The sequence below is a fragment of the Artemia franciscana genome, chromosome 1, assembly GCF_032884065.1.
Source record: "Artemia franciscana chromosome 1, ASM3288406v1, whole genome shotgun sequence".
Taxonomy (NCBI): Eukaryota; Metazoa; Arthropoda; class Branchiopoda; order Anostraca; family Artemiidae; genus Artemia; species Artemia franciscana.
The window spans coordinates 59763387-59786584 of NC_088863.1; the positions used below are offsets into that span (position 1 = coordinate 59763387).

Consider the following 23198-nt stretch of genomic DNA (forward strand, 5'->3'; position numbering starts at 1 on the left):
CCAACAGTACATCGGAGTATGTGCGTATTGGGATCCAAAGGGTCTATAGGAGGGGTTAGCAAATCCAATAGTACAGCGGGGCATGCATTTATCGGGATCCAAAGCGGGTATACTAATCTAGACCTCAATTAAATTAGGCCTACACATCAACTGATTACATATATAATGAGATATCCTCCTCAACAGGATATATATAAGATTTGTTAATAATTGATTTTAAATATACAATGATGCCCCTGTCAGTGGAATCAAATGAACAAATTTTCGGGAGCTGGTGCAGTATTTTTCTTTGAATATCTAAAAGGGGGGCAGTTTGACACTTTTTCCAGTTGTTCGATGAAAACTCAGAAAAAGTTATTTTTTCACAGAAAATGCTCCGACAAACGCTTTTTTCAAAATCTAAGCGGGGGAAAATCATGGGGACAGAGACACCTCCCATAAATCGACCTATCTTCCCAAAATACACAACTAGAATATTATTATCTCTTTCCGTCCCCATTTTTCGTTAAGATCGAACAACCACTTATCATAAATATCCTGATAACAAGAGCTTAGGGAATCTCTAACTTCAAAAGTTGAATTAGGTACAAAATCAATAAAAGAGCAAAGTATGATATAAAACTAAACGTTTCATTGGGAAAAAAATTGGAGTTTCGAAAATCAAAAATGACTTTTCCAAAATTATTTACTAGACATCTAAGAGAGACACATGATTTCAGTCTCCGGTTTATACTATATAACGCCATTTTCTTTGCAGATCAAACTTTATATGACCCCTAAAAGGCTTACTTTCAGAGCCAAGGCCGAATCGATTTTTCTGTCCCCTCCCCCCCCCCAAATATACTATTTAGTCGGTTAGAAAAAAATTTCTACCCGTCTCTGGGAAATCAAAGCAAACTTATGTTTATTTTTTGGTCTCCTTTTGAGGATCCCCATAATGAGAAGTTCAAAATTTTTCACCTTATTGACCTTATCCCACAAATTGGTTTAAATTTTAGTCTACTCGAAAGCTATTTTATTTGAATGTCCTAGTTAACAGCCTCGGATCTCTTTTGTGTTGGCTAAATATATATCCCACTTCACTTAAATTTTAACATTACAGACTCTAAGCAAACCTGTGCCCCAAAGGATCAACAAGCTATCCATAATAGATTATAGTATTTCTCCACGGCTGGGAATTTTTTGATTAGGTAAACAGTAACGGTGATCTAATGCTCAGTGGAACTTTTTACGTGGGGCATTAGGTATCCATAATGAGATCATTGATCTCTTGGGATTGTACAAGGAGAAATGAGGTATAAACTGGCGTCATATTGTACAAGATTTAATAATCTATATATATAAAAATAAGTTGTCTGTCTGTGGATCTGTGGATCAGGTGACGTCATGTTTCTGTGTCGGCTGACGTCATGAAGACGTCATTCAAGTTATATAAGACATATGTTCACGTAGAAATCTATTAATGTTTAAGTTTACAATGACTGATGAAGATGCTCAAAGAGTCTATGCCAAAAAACTTGCTGCTGATAGTTCCTCGGCACGCTTTCTTTTCTGACTTTCTCTATCAGCAGCAAGTTTTTTGGCATAGACTCTTTGAGCATCTTCATCAGTAATTGTAAACTTAAAAATTAATAGATTTCTACGTGAACATATGTCTTATATAACTTGAATGACGTCACCGTCAAAGCAAAAATGACGGCAACTAATTTCATGACTTAATTTCAGAACTTAATTTCTGTGTTGACTGACGTCATGAAATTAGTTGTCGTCATTTTTGTTATGACGATGCTTAGTATATTGTAAAACACATTAATTTGGTTAATAATATACCATTTAAAACACCAAAATGAACATGCTGGAGTAGTCACTCGGTGAGAGAGGGTGTCAGAACGGAGAATGAAGGTCCCAGGTTCAAATCCTGGTTAGGCTAAAAAAGGTAAAAATCTAAAACTGAAAAAACTAAAAAAGGCAAAAACTACAATTTAACTAAAAACTAATAAAAAAAAAAATTAAGAATAAAAATAAAAAAAAAATAAAAAAGATAAAAACTAAAAAAAAAAGTAAAAAGAAAAAACGAAAAAAAACTAAAAAAGCTAAAAAAAAGGTAAAAACCAATAAAAAACTGAAAAGAAAAAAAGGAATAAAACTAAAAAAATTTTCATCTAAAAAACTAAAAAAAACTAAAAAAGGTAAAAACTAAAAGAACTAAAAAGAAAAAAAAACTAAAAAAAGGAAAAAACTGAAAAATAAAGGATTTATTTTATAAAAAAATATAAATAAAAATAAAAAAACTAAAAAGATAAAAACTTCAAAAAAAAACTAAAAAGAAAAAAGAAAAAAACTAAAAAACCTAAAAAAAGGTCAAAACCAATAAAAAAAACTAAAAGGAAAAAAAGGGAAAAAATTAAAAATTTATTTCATCATATACCAATTCAAAAACGAATGTATACCGGGATGACGACCGGGACACAGGGAATATAAATGACACAACTACAACGGGGACGCCGGGGGGCACAGGGGGATATAAATGACGACCGGGACACCGGGACACAAGGAATATAAATGACGCCCGGGACACTCAAAGAGAAATCAGAGACTGGGACACCGGGATACAAATGACGACCGGGACACAAATGACGACCGGGACACAGGGAATATAAATGACGACCGGGACACAGGGACATAACTACAAAGGGGACGCCGGGGTGCACAGGGGGATATATAAATGACGATGGCGACTCAGGGAATGGTCGATTAGCAATCACCATCAACAAAGCTCAAGGGCAATCATTAGAATCATGAGGTATAGATCTGAATACGGATTGTTTTCCCATTGACCATTATATGTTGCATGTTCAAGAGTCGGTGAACCTGACAATCTATTTATATGCACAGACAATGGGACAGCAAAGAATGTTGTATATTCGCAAGTTTTACGTAGTTAAAAACATTTATATATATATATATATATATATATATATATATATATATATATATATATATATATATATATATATATATATATATATATATATATATACATATATATATATATATATATATATATATATATATATATATATGTCTATATTCACAGGTGGGACATAGGGACACAACTACAATGGCGCGTAACTAATATGGCTGTAACGACTTACGCGCGCGGGGGGGCTTGGGGGCGCGAAGCGCCCCCAACAACTAGGTGTTGGGGTGGCGCGAAGCGCCACCCCAACAGTTAGTATATATATATATATATATATATATATATATATATATATATATATATATATATATATATATATATATATATATGTATATATATATATATATATATATATATATATATATATATATATATATATATATATATATATATATATATATATATATATATATATATATACATAAATATATATATATATATATATATACATATATACATATATATATATATATATACATATATATATATATATATATATATATATATATATATATATATATATATATATATATATATATATATATATATATATATATATATATATATATATATATATATATATAAACATGTTTATATATATATAAACATATTATAAAAAAAGAAAACGATTAAAAATGGGATTTTTAAGGCCAAAAAAAACACAAAAAGCGAATATTTCGATAGGACAACCGCCTCTCTTCTTCAGCGTGGACAAAATAATATAATAAAAGAAAATGCCGAAGAAAAACCAACAAAACAAACATGGAAAGTCAATGTGAAAAAACCAAACCAATAAAAAAAATTAAAAGATAAAAAATAAAGACCAAAAAATCATAAGAATTGAAACCAAATACCTAACAACCATAAAGCGAATCATTCGGTAATATCCGCAATTTGCACAAAATCCAGAAAATTAGAAAACTAGTATACTTGAATATCTCAATACTAGTACCATATTCATTTCAATCCACCCTTGGCTTTTACGCCAAAGTTTAGCTTTCGCATTTACAATGCAAACACACAATGAGAGTTTCCAGAACCAATTTCCCAAAGAAAGGAGATTTAGTGACTGTCCCATCTTTCCTAATAATTGCATGCAATAATGCAATAGGAAATGACCGTACCTCCATTTTGTGTGGACTACGTAATTTAATGTTACGAGGCAAATGTTGCACAATATGACCTCTAGAACTAGGACGATAATCAAGGTATTGATTATCCCGAACAAATTAGCTATTTCCTAATTTTCTACCAAGGTCGGGTCAAAATTGATGTTTATCTATTTGGAATTGCCGAATCTAGGATTTTTATTTCATATAATTCCAGTATTAATTAGCAATGGCTTACTCTGCAGAAAAACTTGGAAAAATTAAAGTTAGCCTGACTGAGTTAATTCTTACAAAATGTTCGATTGATAAGTTAATCGAAGCTATTGGGCCATGGACGTAGGTTTAATAATTATGTTCTGTAGAGAGATGTGAATAATATATTTGGAGTCTCGCGGTGGTGTTTGCTTGTTTGTTTTTTTTTTTTGTTTTTTTTTCTTATTTTCACCGTTGTAGTTTTTTATTACTTCTAATGTGTATATAATACTTGTGTCAACTGTTAAGCTTGAAGGTCTTAATGCAGATTTATATATTTTCGTGTTTTCTGTAGAGTACACAGTTTATTGTTATATGGAATTATTTAAGAGGTTACATCCTGGCTTTTACCTTGGGTTATTTCTCTGCGTTTTTATTTTGACATTTTTTATTTACTTCATTGAACAAGAGCCATGAGCTCATATGGCACTTGTGACGATGTGGGAAGAGCCAAGAGTCAAGATCTTCTTCCCACCAAGTTTCATTAAGATCTCTCCAATTTAGGCGTTGTCCAAGATTTCCAGTTTTCCCCTCCAACTCCCTCCAATGCCACCGGATCCGGTCGGGATTTAAAATAAGAGCTATGAGACACAAGGTCCTTCTAAATATGAAATTTCATTTAAGATCAGAAAACCCGTTGGAAAGTTAAAATACCTCATTTTTTCTAATTTATCCGAATTAACCGTCCTTTCACTTCCCCCAAGATAGTCAAATCGGTGAAGCGCCTATTTCTAATCAATCTGGTCGAGTCCGAAATACTCCTGCCAACTTTCAGCGATCACTGTATTGATCACGTATCTAGTTTCGGATCTTCTTCATGTAATGATTGGGGTGGTCCGGGATTCGAAGCTAAGACCTCTCGCACCCTAAGCGAGAATCATACCCCTAGACCACAAACCATACTTAAGAAAACAACCATTTGTTTTATCGGCAAACAAAATTCTTCTCAACTATCTTGTTGGCTCGCTCCTCCACAGATGGTCAAATCGGGGAAGAGACTATTTCTAATTTGATCTAGTCTGGTCCCTGATACGCCTGCCAGCTTTCGTCGTCCTAGCTTACCTGGAAGTGCCCAGACTAGCAAATCCCCCTAACTCCCCAAAAGAGAGCAGATCCAGTCAGGTTATTTCAGTAACGTATCTAAAACATGTGCTTATTATTCCGACTAAGTTGCATCCTGATCTCTACACTCTAAGCGTTTTCCAAGATTTCGGGTTTCCCCCTCCAAATCCTCCCAATGTCACCGGATCCGGTCGGCATTTAAAATAAGACCTCTGAGACACGAGGTCCTCCTAAATATTAAATTTCATTAATATCAGATCACCCGTTCGTAAGTTAAAAATGCATAATTTTTTTCTATTTTTTCCAAGTTAACCCCCCCCCCCAACTCCCCCAAAGAGATTCAATCTGGTCTGGTTATTTCAGCTACGTATCTAGGACTTGTGCTTATTCTTCCCACCAAGTATCATAACGTCTGTCCCCTCTAAGCGTTTTCAAAGATTTCTGGTTTCCTCCTCCAACTCCCCCCAATGTCACCAGATCCGGTCGGAATTAAAAAAAAAAGAACTCTGAGACACGAGGTCCTTCTAAATATCGAATTTCATTAAGTTCCAATCACCCATTCATAAGTTAAAAATACCTAATTTTTTCTTATTTTTTCGAATTACCGAATTAGGTCCCCCCGCCAACTCTCCCAAAGAGAGCAGATCCAGTGCGTTTATGTTAATCACGTATCTAGGACTTTTGCTTAATCTTCCAACCAAGTTTCAAGCGTTTTCCAATATTTCTGGCTCCCCCAACTCCTCCCAATGACTCTGCATCTGGTGGGAATTTAAAATAACAGGTCTGAGATATGAGGTCCTTGTAAATATCAAATTTCATTAAGATACGACCAATCGTTCATAAGTTAAAAACACCTTGTTTTTTCTAACTGTTTCGAATAAGTCCCCCCCCCCCCGCAACTCCTACAAATGACACTGGATCTGGTAGGGATTTTAAATTACAGGTCTGAGATACGAGGTCCTTGTAAATATATGCCTTGCGAAGGCGCCTCACCATGATATGACTGTCCTCCTCGATGACTTCAATGCGACAATGCGCGATGATATGGGTGTATGGCGCAGCACAATTGGTCCTCACCTCCCGACCCACTTAATGGCAATGGGCTTCACTTTTTTGAACTGTGCCGATCTCACGATCTTTGCATCGCAAACACCTACTTCCAAAATAAAACTATCCACCAGTACACGTGGTACAGTAACAGAAACACAGACCACAGGCTTGTGTGCGTCGATTCTCAGCTTCGCCTCCATGCGAAACGATGAGAAAGAAAACCCGTCGCTGCAGATATTGGGAAACTAAAGGAGCCAGATACTCGCCCGAAGTACAGTGTTAAGATATCGAATCGCTTTGAGCCCCTTGGCTCATTTAATAGCAGCGATGATTTCCGGAAGCATTTTAAATCGCAGAGCAGCACAACTATTGCTTGGCAAGATGATTTACCCAAAGAAATTGTGGATAACTAATGAAACACTGCAAGTCATAGAGCAAAGACGGAAGGCAAGACTTCTTGGGGACATGAACACATATAGAAGGTTCGATGGAGTGCGGAACAGAGTCATTCACCGGGACAGAACCCAGTTTGTTGCAAAGAAAGCCGATGAAATCGAACTAGCAGCAAAAAGAAAGACATGGGTAGCCTATTCAAGCATCTCCGAGACCTCACGGAAAATAAAATTCCCACCTTGGGTCCCATCCTGTCCAGGGATGGAACACTTCTTTCTGAAGAAGGTTCTTGTCTTTTGCGGTGGAAGGACCACTTCTGTTTACTTTTCAACAATACTAGCCCATCTGTGCCTCCTATTGATGGTCCCAACCAACCTACCAGTAAAAGACCTGAAACAAATGCTCCTCCAGACGAGCCTTTCAGCCCCTACAAAATCAAATATACAGTAAAAAGGCTCAAGAATAATAAAGCTGCTGGTATCTGCGGCTTAAACTCAGAGATGCTAAAATATGGAGCTCCTGTATTTCCACACCCTGTTCTCTACAATCTGGCAAACAGAGATAATTCCTGAGGATTGGCGGAAGGGTGTCATTATCCCCTTATGGAAGAGGAAAGGCTCAAGAAGCGACTGTTCCAACTACCAGGGAATAGCCCTACTGTCAGTCCTTGGCAAACTGTTTTCAACGGTCCTACTGGATCGATGTCAGAATATCATTCGAAAAATCCGGCGACAAGAAAAAGCTGGTTTTATGTCGGATTATTCAACTATGGAGCAGATTTTCACGATTCAACAAATATTAGAGAAGACTCAGTTGATCTAGAATCTCTTTGTCGGATTCTAGAGTTGCCTGGCACATCCGAGAAATATTGCAGACTTCTTAAGGCGCTGCACCCTGGGACGGAGAGCGGTGTACAAGTAAACAGCTGGCGCAGCTCGTTCTTTCAAATAACGACAGGAGTGCACCAAGGATGTGCAGTGGCCCCAAAGCTCTTCAATGTCATCGTAGATTACATTATGACAAAAATAACTTCACACCTCAGCTTTGAGCTAAAATTCGGAGATCGTGCCATCACTGATGCTGGTGACTTGGCCATTCTGGCGGAATCCATGGAGTAACTGCTGGAAGCACTCCAAATTCTACGAGAAGAGGCTGCCAAAGTAGGACTGCATATAAACTGGAACAAAACTAAAATTATGGCCATAGACCCGTCTTCTCCTACTGCTAACTCTCCAGTTAGCCTGGACAGCACCATTGGCATCGAAGTTGTTCAAGAATTCACATACCTGGGCTCCATAATTTCTCCTGATGGCTCGCATCTCCCTGAGCTGCACGCGAGATTATCCAAGGCGTCTTCTACCATAGGTAGACTGAACCGTCACCTCTGGCGAAAACCGAACATTAGTTGTAAAACGAAGCTGTGGCTCTTCAACGCCATAGTCGGCTCTGTGAGGCTTTATGGAGCTGAGACATAGCAAGCATCAGCAGCAACCCTCAAGGAAATCGATGTATTTCAGTCGAAGAGCCTAAGGAGGATCGAGGGCCTCCGACGATCCGACTTCGTCAGCAATGAGAAGCTTCTGCGGTTCACAAAGTAGTCTCGGTTTTCGACTCAAGCAGTCGAGCAAACCAACCTTACGATGGTTCGGGAACCTGCTTCGAATACCACCACATCTACCCACAAAGACGATCTTGGACTTCGACCCTATCAAAGCCGGTTGGAAGCGACCTCACGGCCGACCAAAGAAACTTTGGTCCGACAGCCTGTCCAAGTTCCCGACGAAAGCAAACATCACACCAGGCGAAGCGCAAATACTCGCGATGGACCGAAGCGGATGGAGGAGACAGACGTCACTCTCTACGCCGAACAGCACCCGGCAGGAGACATAAGTCAAAAATTCAAGTCTCAAATCGAGATATTGGTAATTCTTACTTCTTTTAATTAGAGTTCTGAAATTTGAAAAAGTTGGTTTAGTGCAATTGTGAGCCATCCCAGCCGAGTAGTTCGCATGCTAGATTTGAGATCCTTTGTCCGTGAGGACAGGGTCTGAATCCAGTTGTCGCTGGTCATTTGGTTTGGAAGAAGAGTCAGCGGCCTGATTCTGTGTGGTTAGCCAGAGTTGACCTAGCTCTAAATGGGTACCTGCAGAAACCATGGGAATTTAAACAGGAAAGGTGTCTGAGAGCAAAGGATGGCTGGTCCCAACGTGCCATTGCACTTCCTGGCTGAAGGGCCATGAAACGGAGATCAGCACCATCACTAGGAAATGTAAAGCCCGATGCCTTATTCTTGATTGCGATGTCATAGAAGGAAAATCAATGATAAAGCGGACATAAACATGGCTTTTTCTAAGTATTGTGATGAAGGGAAGAGACATCAGGGAATTTCAAAATAGGTATAGGGTAGTCAATATAACCGTCTTGGCTGAGTGGTTGGTGCGCTGGCGTGGGAAATCTGCGTTCAAGGGGCACGGGTTCAATCGCAGTTGCGACCAATTATTTAGTTTGGGACGGGGGTCAGTAGCGTGACTCTGTAAGCTCAGCCAGAGTCGACCCAGCTCTAAATAGGTACCTGGAGAAATCTGGGGAAGGTAAGCATGAAGGGTGTGGGAAAGCACAGGATGGTTGGCCCTCAGCCCCCCTTGCACTTCCTGGCTGAAGGGCCATGAAACGGAGATCAGCACCGCCAGTTTGCACCTTAAGGGTCTAGTGCCGTCTTACTTACTTACTCTAGAGAAGTCAAAGAAATGGAATACATAATGCAACACCAAGAAATCAAGACATGGAGTAAGAAGTGCACATCAGATTCCCTTGAGGTTTCTTGCACCAGATATGGTGCTAGTTAATATATTTTAATTTGAGTTTTGGAGTTTAGTCTGAATCAAACTTTAAATTCCTTATTTTGCCGGATTACTTCAATTTTTTTTGGCAGTTTAAGGTCTCACTGTCGATCATTTGGATTTAAACAATGAGTGGGATAAGTTAAGATTGATGTATCGACCGTATTTTGTCCAAGGTTCGGTCATGGTAATGAAGCTGAAAAGGAATTCCAAAAACACCCGAAACCAATGTAGTTTTTGGAGCTTTAAAAAATAAATACAAAAATTCTAAAAATAGAAGATACACCGATCAATTGACGACGCACCGCCGCCAAACATAATTGCGTCCGCCACCATCGAATTTCATTTTGGCACGGCTTCGTGGACTACGCAAAATCCCACTTTAGTTTCATTTCTGTCCAATGTATGGGTGTTGGAGATCGTTCACGCAGGGCTTTATTGTGGTAGGCACCGATTTCATACATAAAGGATTCTGCTCTGAGGAGCCCAATTTTTCCGAAAGAGGTTTATAACTTGAAAATAAGTAAGCCATCCACAGCCCCACTCCCCTTTCGTCCTTGGTTATAGATCTTTTTGAAGATTATCATTAACTTTGAAAAGGATAAACATGTGGTCCATTTGCCGTTTCTCACCCAGCGCTGCCAAATGGAGGAAGGGGGCATTTCCTCCAGTAGATCTCATTTTTTCCAGAATCAGTGAAAAATCTTTTATGTATTGTCATCGAAGAAATCTAACAAAACAAAATTAAACCCTCCGCCCGACTATATTTTTAAAACAATTCCCCCTGCCCCCGAAAAAAAATGTGAACTAAGGCCACTGTTCTCGCCTTCTGAAGTGACATTTTTACGAAAACTAAGTAATTGGTTAATTGTCAAAACTTATCCATATCAATTAGTCGATAATGCCATAAATACCACTTTAAATAAAAACACACAAAAATGGACAAGTAAATTTCTTTCTTTCGTTAGTTGAATATAGAAGCTCAAAAGGACAACTGAATTAAACACATCTTCATTCGACCTCTTCGTCATTACGTTTTATTATGAGTCATCAAAACCCTCTTTGGGGATCTAAGATACCCAAGATACAAATAGTCACATCATACAAACACTAATAATAAGAATAAAAACAAGACACTTTCAGATACCTTTATTTGAACCTTGTTCACTCCTATAAATTAACTGAGACCCCCTTCCCACCTAAATATTGTATATGAGCAACCTGTGTCTCTATTATATGCATACCATAGGACCTAATACCAGCGCGACAGGGTAGCGGACGTGATCTACAAAGATCACAGTCATTTTAAAAATGGAACGAAAGCAATTCTTTACTGTGTGCTATCACAATGTCAGTGCGCATGTGTATATATGCCTGGTGCGAAGAACTTTACCAGAACAAAAGCGCAAAATTTGAACCAAAAGAAACGTGATATCCTGATTTTTTTTTTAAATACATACTTTTTCTTTCTTTTCTCTTCGGGTTCTCTATAATTTCCAAATTTCCAGGCGTCAGATAGAATTAAAGTGTGGCCTTTTATAGATACACTAACTTTGACTATAGGTTTAGCCCCTAGTGTCTAATTAAGCTTTGAATAAGCAAGCACTTTTCTCTTCGAGTTCTTTATATTTGTTAATACTACCGAGGTTTTAGGCCAAAATCCAAGAGTAGCTTTTCATAGATTTACAAACTTAGACTATAGGTTTGACAATTTATTTCTTATCAAGCTGGGAATGAAAGCATGTGCACATATAAGTAGAAGATGGAATATCTAGAAGGAAGTATTTTATTTGATAGGCTGAATTACCCCAAAGTAGTTATTTATGTCTGTAAAGGTGAGCTCATAAGAGAAATAAGTCTGAAAAAATAATAGAAACCTATGAAACCATCACAGTTTCGTACATAATGCAGAGAAGAGGAATACGAGGAAAGTTGAAGTAACTCTGAAATCAATCAGATAGAAATTTTCTGTATGTAACGAAGTGGAGATTTTATTTCTATTTCTATAGAACAGTCGACTTTTGATAATTTGAAAATCAAAGGACGAGAGGAAAAGTTCAAAAGCACACATGTGTGCCTAAATACATATAAAAGTCTCATATTTGACTTCTTAATCAAATATGCACACGGAGCTTGTTAAAAACCATGTGAGCGGTGAACGATGACGTTGATGGGTAATCTTGCCTGGCTTAATGTGACTACAGTATGTGGCTCTTCTTCTTTATTTTCCTCGTCCTCGTCTTGAAAAGTCAAGAATTGGGCGTCGGTTAAAGGACCATGGACAATGATATCTTCGTCCATGTGAACGTAATCCTCAAAGGTATATTCACAATAGTTTGGTAGAAGTCCCCACTCTGTATCTAGAGGGATGAATTCCGGTAAACCTCGCAACAAATCCCGTTTCCAGATCTGTTAACAATTACCACTGTAGTTGTCGCTCAGGTACAACACCCTAATTACGCCACATGTAGCCTTAAGCTATATGCAAGATATTGCAGTTTTTACAATATTCTTTTTATTTTTTAAGTCTTTTTATTTTGGGTTTTGAACCAACTTTTTGATTGCAAATAAGTACAAAAAATAATATATACCCGCAAAATAACCAAAGGTGTGTACACAGATTAAAGTTATATTTGACACAGTTAAAGACATGGTGCCGATACACAGTTGCAATGGTAGCGATTAATATATTTGTAATGAGCATGAAATAAGGAAGCAATTGGCATTAACGGGGAAGCAAATGGTATGCTGTATAAGCGAAATTTACCAGTGATTACTTACCTTACCATACACCCGTATGTAGCTACCTGCAGTTCTGCCGATTCAATATAGAAATTACTTCTAGATATTCTCTCTTCTGTTATTATGTGCATATACTGAACAAATACTTACCTATCCGTGCATGCACTTGCATATTCAGGGCTTAACCAGACATAAATAGCAAAACCTTTAGCCAGAAATAATACACCAAAGAAAAACCACATTTTCATTCAATCCAAAACATGGCCAGTATTGGAAACTATCATAATTGAAGAGAAAAGTATGAAAAATTATGTTTTTTATCCCCCCCCCCCCAAAAAAAGAATGACCCTTCTGGTTCGAATTTGACACTTCTGGTACAGTTTTTAATACCCTTCATATATGTACACGTGCATTGACAGTGCGCAAGCGCACAATTCCAAAATAGCGATACATATGCTACGCAAATGGGAATTGTGGACCGAGTTCACGATCCTGACATATCCGAAACATTATAACGATAATCATCTATATTATATGGCCACTATTTATTGTAATCTTCGTTTCTACCAGATCAAAGCTTCTGTTACATTTTCTAAATGGTTACAAATAGCAAAGGTCACGGTTCTACAAATCTCGGCTATGGCGACTAGGATAAAATTAATTTCAGCTGGTAAATAATTTGCTTACGTGAACTTGTCCATTTCCTGTTGGTGTGTCAACGTCATAAAATTTAAAGGAGGTAGTATTTGACTTGGTCCCTTTGTTTTTCGTTGGTAACCTTTCCAAATAAGGATTATAAATTGGAAAATCAGCGTAGTAGCGATCTAACAGCCATGCGGCTGCACGCTGGATTGACAGTTGTCCTATAAAGAGAGAAATAAAAATTAGTAATGAGCAAGTTCGAGTAATTAAAAAGAGCAATACTTAGGACAAGACATTGAAGCCTGTGTAGAAACCCAAGTAGAAATAGAGGGGTGTCATCTATAAAATAATGGAAATACAAAAAGAAAAAGATTCGAATGAAATGTGACAACCTCTATGCGGGTTTTGAGTACCTGAGGATCCATAATTACTTCCAAAAGGCTTGGAAAAACTAGGTTCAAGTCCTCGAAAAAGCACGTAATAGCTGACCCATATCCATGTAAGTAAGCAGAAATTTAGCTCGGAAGGGGGGTGTGTGTATAAGATCAAAGATTCACTGGACACAGACACAGAACATAGGGTACAGAAAATATATTGAATTAAACGAAAAATCTGGGCATACCAGCCAAAGACCCGCTTGTTCCTCAAATGCGCTGGTCCATAAAGGTACAAATGTTACATAAAAAATGAAGCTATTAATGATTCATCCTATCTAAAGGGGTAATTGATGAAAAGCCACAAATGTGCATGTTCAGGACTCAAATTAGGACTGGGCCATGATTTCGCCTCAATTTTGAACTATTTTGTAAAGTTTCGTCCCGTCACGTGCCCATAAGATATCCCGAAATATCTAATGCACCAAATTATAAAGAATAAAAGATCTAAAGTCAAATTGACCAGACACGACAAAACAGGGAAATAATTCTGGAAACGAAAAACGAGTCATACCCGGTATGAAGAAAAGGAAGAGAAACAATCAAACGAATATTTCGTCCGTATACAGCAAGGTGTCTTCAGCGTTCAAATAAAAAGATAAAAAAGTTGCATTTGTGTGTTCATGGAAGTAGCTGGCTAATTGCATATGTGAGTATTAATTATAGGCCTATATATTAGTTAGTTTTTTTTAGTTTTATATTAATATTTTTATCTATATTCTTCTACGTTCAGATTGTAGCTGTTCTTCGTTTAGTCTCTCTCTCTCATTTTTTCTTTATATATATATATATATATATATATATATATATATATATATATATATATATATATATATATATATATATATATATATATATATATATATATACATATTATTTTAATGCTGAAGGCACCTTGTTGTATACGGGCGGAATATTCGTTTGATTGTTTCTCTTCCTTTTCTTCATACTGGGCATGCCCCGTTTTTCGTTTGCAGATTTATTTCTTTGTTTTGTATATATATATAGAAACCGTGAAAAATATAAGAGAATGATGATAAAGAACACACTTTTTCAGACGCGTGCATGTGATTTAATTTCGGAGTAGGGAACTTTGAAAAAGTGCAAAAGTTGAAAATTATATAGGAAACAGTGGAAATTGTTGCAAGATTGCAAAAACATCGAGATTCTGGTTGTAGAGCGGAGGGTAAAAAATAGTGAAACATGAGAGGGGTGCAGGCTAAAACCCCTCCTTCAGACCTGCGTGCCTCCATTTGTAGTTTTTATCATGAAGCCTCAAGTACCCGGGCCGCTTTATAAGCTAAGAGGCGAACTTGTTAAAAGCTGGCGATTGCACTAGTAGTCACATACACAAAAAATTTCCCAACTTCTCAAACAAGGTTGCCACCTATAGCATAAAAAAGTTGTTTTAGTACTATTTCATCATGTGTGGAACTGTAGCACATGCTACCTTGCATGACGAAATAGTAGCACCTTCGTGGTATAGTTTTTCTTTTTGGCTTGGACGAAATAATGAAGATTTTTAAAACAGGCAGATGAATTAACAAAAAGCACGGAGGACCATTTCCCCGTATTTGTTTCAAAGGATAGGCACTATATTTGAAATAACCAGAAAAAAAGATTAAGAGATTTACCTTAAGACTAATCCAAATACATTTAGAAAGACCATGCGTGTCATGCGGTGCAAGCCGCGACACGCGAGAAATTTTTCTGGACTGTGGGACCTAAAATTGTTGTGTAACACGTAAATTTGGCTAATTTTAGCACTTAAGGAGATGACCGTGTGGCAACCCTGTTCTCAGATCTCAGTAGACGACTAGCTGACATGTGGAAACCCCCGTGTTTTTGTCTGCTTTTAAGGCTAAAGTCGCTAAATGCAGTTAAACTGTGCACTAGCAGATGTGAGTTCATGTGGCTAGTTTACTTAGCTAGCTCGCTCAAAAGGCGTCGAACGGTGTATAAAGTCGCCGGCTATTCAACTTCTTCCAGAGTTTTTTGTACGAGAGCTTTTTTTGTACACGGTAGCGATTGCACCGTGTACACTGCACGGTTGTCACCTCCCGGCGTCTGAAATAAATAAAAAAAAATTGCGCACTCGATGCGACCATTAAACATATTGCCCTTAATTTTTTTTAAAATGAAGTCAGGAGGGTTCCCTACATAAATAAACATCTAAATAATAAATTACATACTAATTCTTGTTCTTTTATAGCATAAAGGTAATAATCTTGTAGATATTTGTATGTGTTAATTTTATTCGTTTGGGCCTGTAACTTATCTACAGTTGACTTCATAAAATATTTCGGTACTTGTGCATTATATGGTAAACAATAAAGAATGTCGATCTACAAATCACGCAATAACCGGTTTATACCTGTCAGTATTTGAAGAAAATTAGCTTAGGCTCCGTTGAAATCTACGTTGTAGGTATATTTTTATTAAATATTTTAATATTTAGAGACGGTATTTTGGTTGGGTTAGGTATTTAATATTATGCGTTCTATGTAGCCCCTCTAACATGGATCTTTGTTGTGGTTTTTATAAAAAAAAATTACTAATGTCTTGTATTTTCATCATATTTTTGCATTAGAATTAACCTAACTTCACTTCTCGAGTGTGTACCATGCAATACAGAAGCACCAATATTTCGACAAACTTTCGTCTCCAATTTGTTCAAGCAATTTGAAAGAAATATGAGAAGTCCATGTAGCTAGTCAGCTATAGCTGACTTCACTGTAGTCAAGTACCGTACCGTAGCAGCAAAAAGAAATAATAAATTAATAAATAAAAAAGTACAAAACAATTCTTCAAAACAAAAAAAAATTGTACAAACAATTCTTCTTCTTCCTTTACTGGATCTTTACTCGAAACCAATCACAGCCAACCAATCACAGGCTATCACGGGAAGGGCCATTTGTACTTTTAAATGGTGCATAGGTCTAAAGTCTTTTTTTGCACATTTTAAACCAGTTTGAGAATAGACTTCGAAAAGGTTTGTTTTGATTGTTGTTTCTCTAGCAACTTACTGCAATCTCACTTTTTCATTTCAAAAATGAATGGTCGCGCCAAACAACTTTTAACTTCTTTTATGAAATTTGAAGTTCCAGTTGCCACGTTTCCACTTGTTAATTTGACTTAGAACTACCTCTTCTGAAATGGTTTGAAATACAGGAAAGACGACTAGAGGACTAGGGAAAGGAACAAGTAGAGATAAAAGAGATCTTATCGACTAGCCGTTTTGCACTCAGACAATTTAACTTGAAGTTTTTTATTTCGCTACAACTTTTTTTTATCATCATTTCGTATAAGTGCAAAGAAGTGTAGATTTAGCTCAAAATTGGCAAAAAGAGTACAAATCCTATCCGTCAAGGGAAAAAGTGCAATGCGATAAAAAAGAGTGCAAAAACTACAAAAGTGTGCAAGTTGGCAACCCTGTTACGCTGGACTGGTTTACGAGCTGCTTGTGAGAAAGCAGACTTTTAGCTTGTAAACTCGGCTCGTGTACTTGAGCTTTAATGCAACAATGTTTGTAACGAAATGCGATTTTTCATAGATACTTACGGAATGTGTTTTAGAAAAAATAAATTGGGCAAGTTTGAATAAAATGAAGTTATTCAAACCTGATTCTGCGAAATATTTATGCCTAAAGAAAAAAAAAATGTGTTTTCTGTTCTTTTAGAGCATTAATCTTCAAATCACTGATGAGATTCTTTTGCAACGTTCAGAGTCCATAAAGTTTTTCGACGCAAAAATCTCCAAAGGTTCCGGAAGTTGGGCTAATCAATTTCCCTTTCGAGCGACACAATAAAACGCGACTTTTGATCTGGGGGCTATTTTCTTCGAAGAGGGTACAAAAAACTTGAAAAAAAAAATCAAGAATCTGTTTATATGGATTTTGTTACGTTTTAGGAGATGGGCAAAAATTGGAGGGAGGGTTCAAACTCTGTAAACACCCCAAGATATCGCCTTGAATGTTTCCCAGTCCTTTGAAAGACTTTTTCGTTTTCAAAATATGTTTTCATCAGTCAACATCATGTTAGCCAAGTTCCAATTTTTCTTATCAACATAATGGCCTGTCACTACCTTACCCATATCGCCGTTTTGGAGATGAAAAGTAAACTTAGCAGTGAAAAGGACGTCATTAAAAATGTATAACTGAATTGCTGAACACAAATCAATGACACAAACTGATAATATAAAGACAACAGAAACCGGTTTCAAACAGTATACACTGCACTAAAATAGAAAAAAAAAATACATCAATAGAAAATTAGTAAGTTTCTCAAGCAGAAAACGGGTATAATAAATCAAATGGTGCTATGCATTTGTGCATTTAAATTAAATGGCGTTGCAACATTGGCAAAAATTCACGGTAGTAGGAATTTTAAATGATTAATTAATAAATTTTATAAGCTTTTCCTAGGAAGCCTTTAATTGTTGATCAGAGCTCACATCGCCATCTCCATTCAGTATTTTTAATTTTTGAATAGTTTGCTTATGATGATTGTGATTATTTAGACGATAGAAATGATGGTTTTATGGATTTCCGTACTAGCCTAGAGGGAAAGGATTTGTGTAAGTGTGAAAGGTTATGTTTAACATAATTAAACGACTTAACATAGGCGAGAGTGACTTCTCCGATCCAAAGATTTAGACATCCATAAAAAAAACGATGAAAGTGAAAACTTTTTTTTCAAAAAATGGACAACAAGAAATGAGCTATCTTCAATATCCCCCCACCCCTGATAAAAACTCTTGGTTCTTATCCTATAAGGAAATTTTTACGGAAAACGCACAGTCAAATCTTGAAAATCTGGGCTTTCTGAAAAGATTTGATCCCATACGAGCCTGCCCCTTCGTACGCATCTCGAGGTCAGTATTTAATTAAAAATATTCATGGGTTAAGCACGATTACCGATGTAAAATAGTTATATTACGGATTTCTATTACGGGTGCACGATTATTTGTTTGTTTGTTTGTTTTTTCCGAGGGAATCTTATCAAAACAACGGTTCTAGAAGGTCGGGAGAGGACTTATTTGAAGGGAAATCAAAAGTTCTAATTTCCTTTTTAACTGATCAAAAACATGAGAGGACAGCAAGCAAAGCTTCCACCCCCTTCCCCCAAATACATCCAATCAACGTTTAATATAGTTAATGGTCTTTCAGCAAAGCTGAAACATCATCTATACGATTTTCCCTAAGAAAAATAAAAAAAATAAAATAAACACACATCCGCGTTCTTTTTTCTAGGCAAAATTACAAAATTCTTCATTTTTGTAGATGGGAGCTTGAAACCTCGGCAGTAAGGTTCTCCAATAGGCTCAACCTAATTGTGTGAATTTCATTTAGATTGCTTAACTTTTTAGGTATATTCCTCTTTTTTTTCGAGAATCACATAAATTCTCTCGGATTCGCTGCTTTTGATGGGTAACATTAAACTTAAGGTTTTTTTCGTAAAAAGTCAATTCTTTTGATGTATCAATTGTTATCAAAAATTCCGTTTTTTATACTTTTAGTTACTATTGGGCCTAGTTGCTCCTTGAGAATTGTTTGATATGAGTCTTACAAAGATTTTAAATCTACTTGACTGGAGGCATATTGAACCCCTGTTTCCCATATTTTTACTCATAAATCATTCAAGGATTTTCTTCTTCTTTTTTTAAAGAAAATCGTCCTAAATGACACAATGTTTAGTCAACAAAATTTTCAAGATAACAGACGAATTTTTACATCACTTTTCCAGTCAAAATCGGCGAATACCTAAGAATCACTTTTCTTAATCCGAGAAGGTGACAAACAAACATTATGTAATATTCCTCCCCACCCTTCAATTAGCACCTATGTCATATTGATGAAGACATTCAAAATTAATTTCTGCTAGGGTTTAAAAATCTTATGAAATGTGTTTTGTAGTTTCTTTATATTTTATCTATAATGACAAGCTTTGGAAAATCGGTATCCCAGGAATTCTTTTTATTGGAAAAGTTGCATGCTTAAAAGAATGACTCACTCCTTTATCACCTGCGAATAACAAACAAACAAAATACGCGGATGAATCACCCAAGTTCGTGTCAAATATTCATTAGTCTTGATTCACTTGACATGACCCTCTTTGGAAAACACTGGGAAAGTACAATGATTAAGCTTTAGAACAATTTTTTTGAAAAAAATTCCCTTGTAAGAACCAGGGCAGCAATGGGTTTAGTGGAGACTTGACAATGCTCAAAAGCCCTGTTCTTATTTTGCATCTACGAAAATGGGAACAAATACACAGTCAAAAGAACGGGGATGAAACGTAAGTTTAAAATATAATTTGGGCTATATATTTCCAAATAAGGAGGGGGGGGGGGGGTAAAGTATTTGGACAATTTGAAGTCAGAAAACAATTCTTTGTTCATAATATGCAGAATAATTGTACCTAACACATTTTACATGAAGATCCGATAAACTTTATCCCCCCCCCCTAATGTGGAAATCTATAGCCCAAATTTGTTTCTAAAGTAACGAAGAAACAAACGGAAAACACAGTTTGTTCATTCGGAAAACAAGTTTTACGCAGCGTAGACTTGAGTGAGTTGCGTGTAAAACACAAGTAACAAAATTCCTTCTACGGAAATTAAGAAAATAAAACTGAAATAAAATTCTCAAATTTAGAAAGCCTTATTTTCCACGGGGGGGGGGGTATTTTCAACAAAGGGGTTACCTCTCGGGGGTTATTTTCTGGGGATTAATCACCAGTGGGGTGTAAACACCGACCACCTTACTTGACAATAGGCCTACGCTATAATAAGAGGGTGCTTATGTATTGTAGCAGCCACATTCAAAAAGTGAAGTTATATTAATACTAATGAAATATACCTAAATATCATGAAAATATAATACTTTAGTAACAAAAGTATTGAAACTACAACAAAGAATTATGGAAGGCAGGCCACCCAGAGCACATTATAATAAATATCTAATATATTCTAACCAAAATACCAGCTCGATATATTAAATATTTAATTAAAATATACATATATAGTAGTTTATCTCAATGTGCCTAAGCTAATTTTCTCCGAATTCAGACTATCCGAATCACCTCAAACTTTTTGAGTGAGGTCGCTATAATACATACGTACCAATGAGAGAAATGGGAACACCCTGTATGCTAGTACTTTAATACTCAATTTTCATAAGCCCCCCCCCCCTAGCTGCACAAAAAAGCCTACAATTTAGGACAAATAAACAACCAGAATGAAGGGCTACTTGTTTACTCTAAAACGAACTTTTGTGTCTAAAACCTAAGTCAGTCACTATATATGTAGGCTACTCATTATACAGTTTGAAGGAGAAGAAATTGCAATACACATATTTGTTTGAACACTAAAATGTTCAAAGTAATTGAAGAATAATTTACTAAAACTCTGCAATAATCTGAAACTGAGAAAAAAAAACTACTCCAAAATTGCACTTCAGACTTATGGCTCAATTTTGGGCTATCGCAGAAAATTTGGTTTCGTGAACTTAGGTCGTATTCTTTCGCGCCTAAATTGTGTGTAATTCAGCAGGTAAGAAAAGCCAAAACTGAAATTCTAAATCATTTTTTAACAAAAGTATTTCGATTTTCCCCCGTGAAATTTGGACTTCATCTTTATATCAGAAATGGGGGGGGGGCTAAAACAATTTAAGCTGATTTTTTTCGTAGAAGTTCCAAAAACAATGCAAAAGACCTTTAAAACGAAACTCGAACACAAAACATTTATTCTTAATTTTTGGACTATGATTCGGGCCTTCAATTACGATGTTAGGGAATTTCCTGGTTTATGATTTTTGTGTACTTTAAGTGCCTTTTTCTCCTGATTTTTCTAAACATCCTAGTATAAAAATTTATTTTGTTATAACTTTTTCCAGATTCAACTATTTTTTATTTCTGTATTTTACTCCCAGAGTGGAATGAAAACACTGGCGAAAATATTAGGGAGCTAGATAGCAAAGCTCACCATCCCTTATTTGCTACTTTGGCTGCTGAACTCCCTCTCCCGATTCTTGAAAGAGGTATACATGATCTGTGAACTTTCAATTTTTAATATATTCGCATCTGATCAACTTCCAAATGATACGCCTCAATCGATCTTAAAAATAAAAAAAATCAAACCTCTCTTCTTGAACCCGAATCCTAACCAATAAGATAATAAAATATATATTTTTTTTTGCACCAAAGTCTAGTATTTGGCTTTTCACATCGCTGATGACTATTTCATGTCTATGAGACTCTTGGGAAGCAAAACAGAACGCGCACATCATGTGCCTGTCAGTGTTTTGCTTTACAACAATATCATTGACAGGCACAACAAATAGAGGGGGCAATTTCTTCCTAGATCTTTTTACCTTTCCCCCTAGGTTTGGAACAATATATTTGTTTGGTGTTTCCATTGAAATATCCCTTGTTTTGGCATTTTCAATGAAAAAATCGATAAAACAACAAGGTTCCCAAACCCTACATTTAAAAATACATCTCCCCCCCCACATTTTTAGGAATGGACGCCCCTGAGCTTATACTCCACGAATTGTATTCAATTCCCATCTAAATTACGATTTACATGATTTAAAAGTCACTAAATATTACTAATAGATTATGCCTGGCCATGCTACTGTCACGCATGTGAATAAAATCAAAACTAAGCACGACTACAGCAACGATTAGGTATCCATGTCTCAATCTTTCGAATTGAATCTTATTCAACTTTCAACCGTATAATTTATGATTGACCAATCACAGTAAATATTTAAGGCATAATTCTTTTGAAATTAAAAGAACAGGCAAGCGTGGAATAGTAATTTCCTATCTGTAAGATAACCTGGTAAAATTCACAAAGATACAGTATTACTGAGCGAAGGGAGCTGGAGTCCCCCCCCCTCCCGACGGAAAACAATCCTCTAGAAAATCTCCCGGATAATTCCACATCATGGAAAATTCTCCCACACGAAAAATTGAGCAGCCACATGGAGAACACAAAACAGTTTTAGGACAAGGGCTGGCTGGTCTCCAGTCACTTTCGACTTTTAAAAAAGAACTAGAATCCTCAATTTTCGATGGAATGAGCATCCTCCAAAGTTTCTACGACCATGTTTCCACGTTTTTTTTATTTTGTGTGTCTGACTCTGTGTATTTGTAGGGGTTTCTCTCTCTCTCTCTCTCTCTCTCTCTCTCTCTCTCTCTCTCTCTCTCTCTCTCTCTCTCTCTCTCTCTCTCTCTCTCTCTTGTTTACCAGTATGGTCGTGTGTCTCGACGATTGTTTGCTTGTCTCTCTCACTATACATGTGTGTCCGAGCGGGTGTTTGTATGTTTCTGTGTCTTTCTTCGTGTGTTTGGGTTTCTGACTTTGTTTTTTTGTTGGGTTTTTGTCTCTCTCGCTCTCTCTCTCTCTCTCTCCTCTCTCTCTCTCTCTCTCTCTCTCTCTCTCTCTCTCTCTCTCTCTCTCTCTCTCTCTCTTTTACTCAGTAAAAGAAAGGGGAAGCTTCCCTCTTATATGGAATAAATTCTGCTTATTTTGGGGTTAATATTATACTTTCATACTATACTCAATACCATACTCATACCATTGCTCTTTACTTTCATAATAACAGCGTAGACCAGAAACATTCCCAAATCAAGAGGGGTTAAATATCAATTTCTACCTCCAGCCTTCGCCCCTTGCTTACAACTAATTT

At 36.5% G+C, this 23198-nt stretch overlaps 1 protein-coding gene across 1 annotated transcript in view; it reads right to left on the reverse strand.

Annotated features, from left to right (window-relative positions):
- The window catches only part of LOC136032097 (vang-like protein 2), a 148093-nt gene that overhangs the window by 47891 nt on the left and 77004 nt on the right, over nucleotides 1-23198 (reverse strand). Inside the window, exon 7 of the mRNA XM_065712243.1 lies at nucleotides 13116-13291. Coding sequence (XP_065568315.1) covers nucleotides 13116-13291 — 176 coding nt within the window. The remainder of the gene's footprint in view (nucleotides 1-13115; nucleotides 13292-23198) is intronic.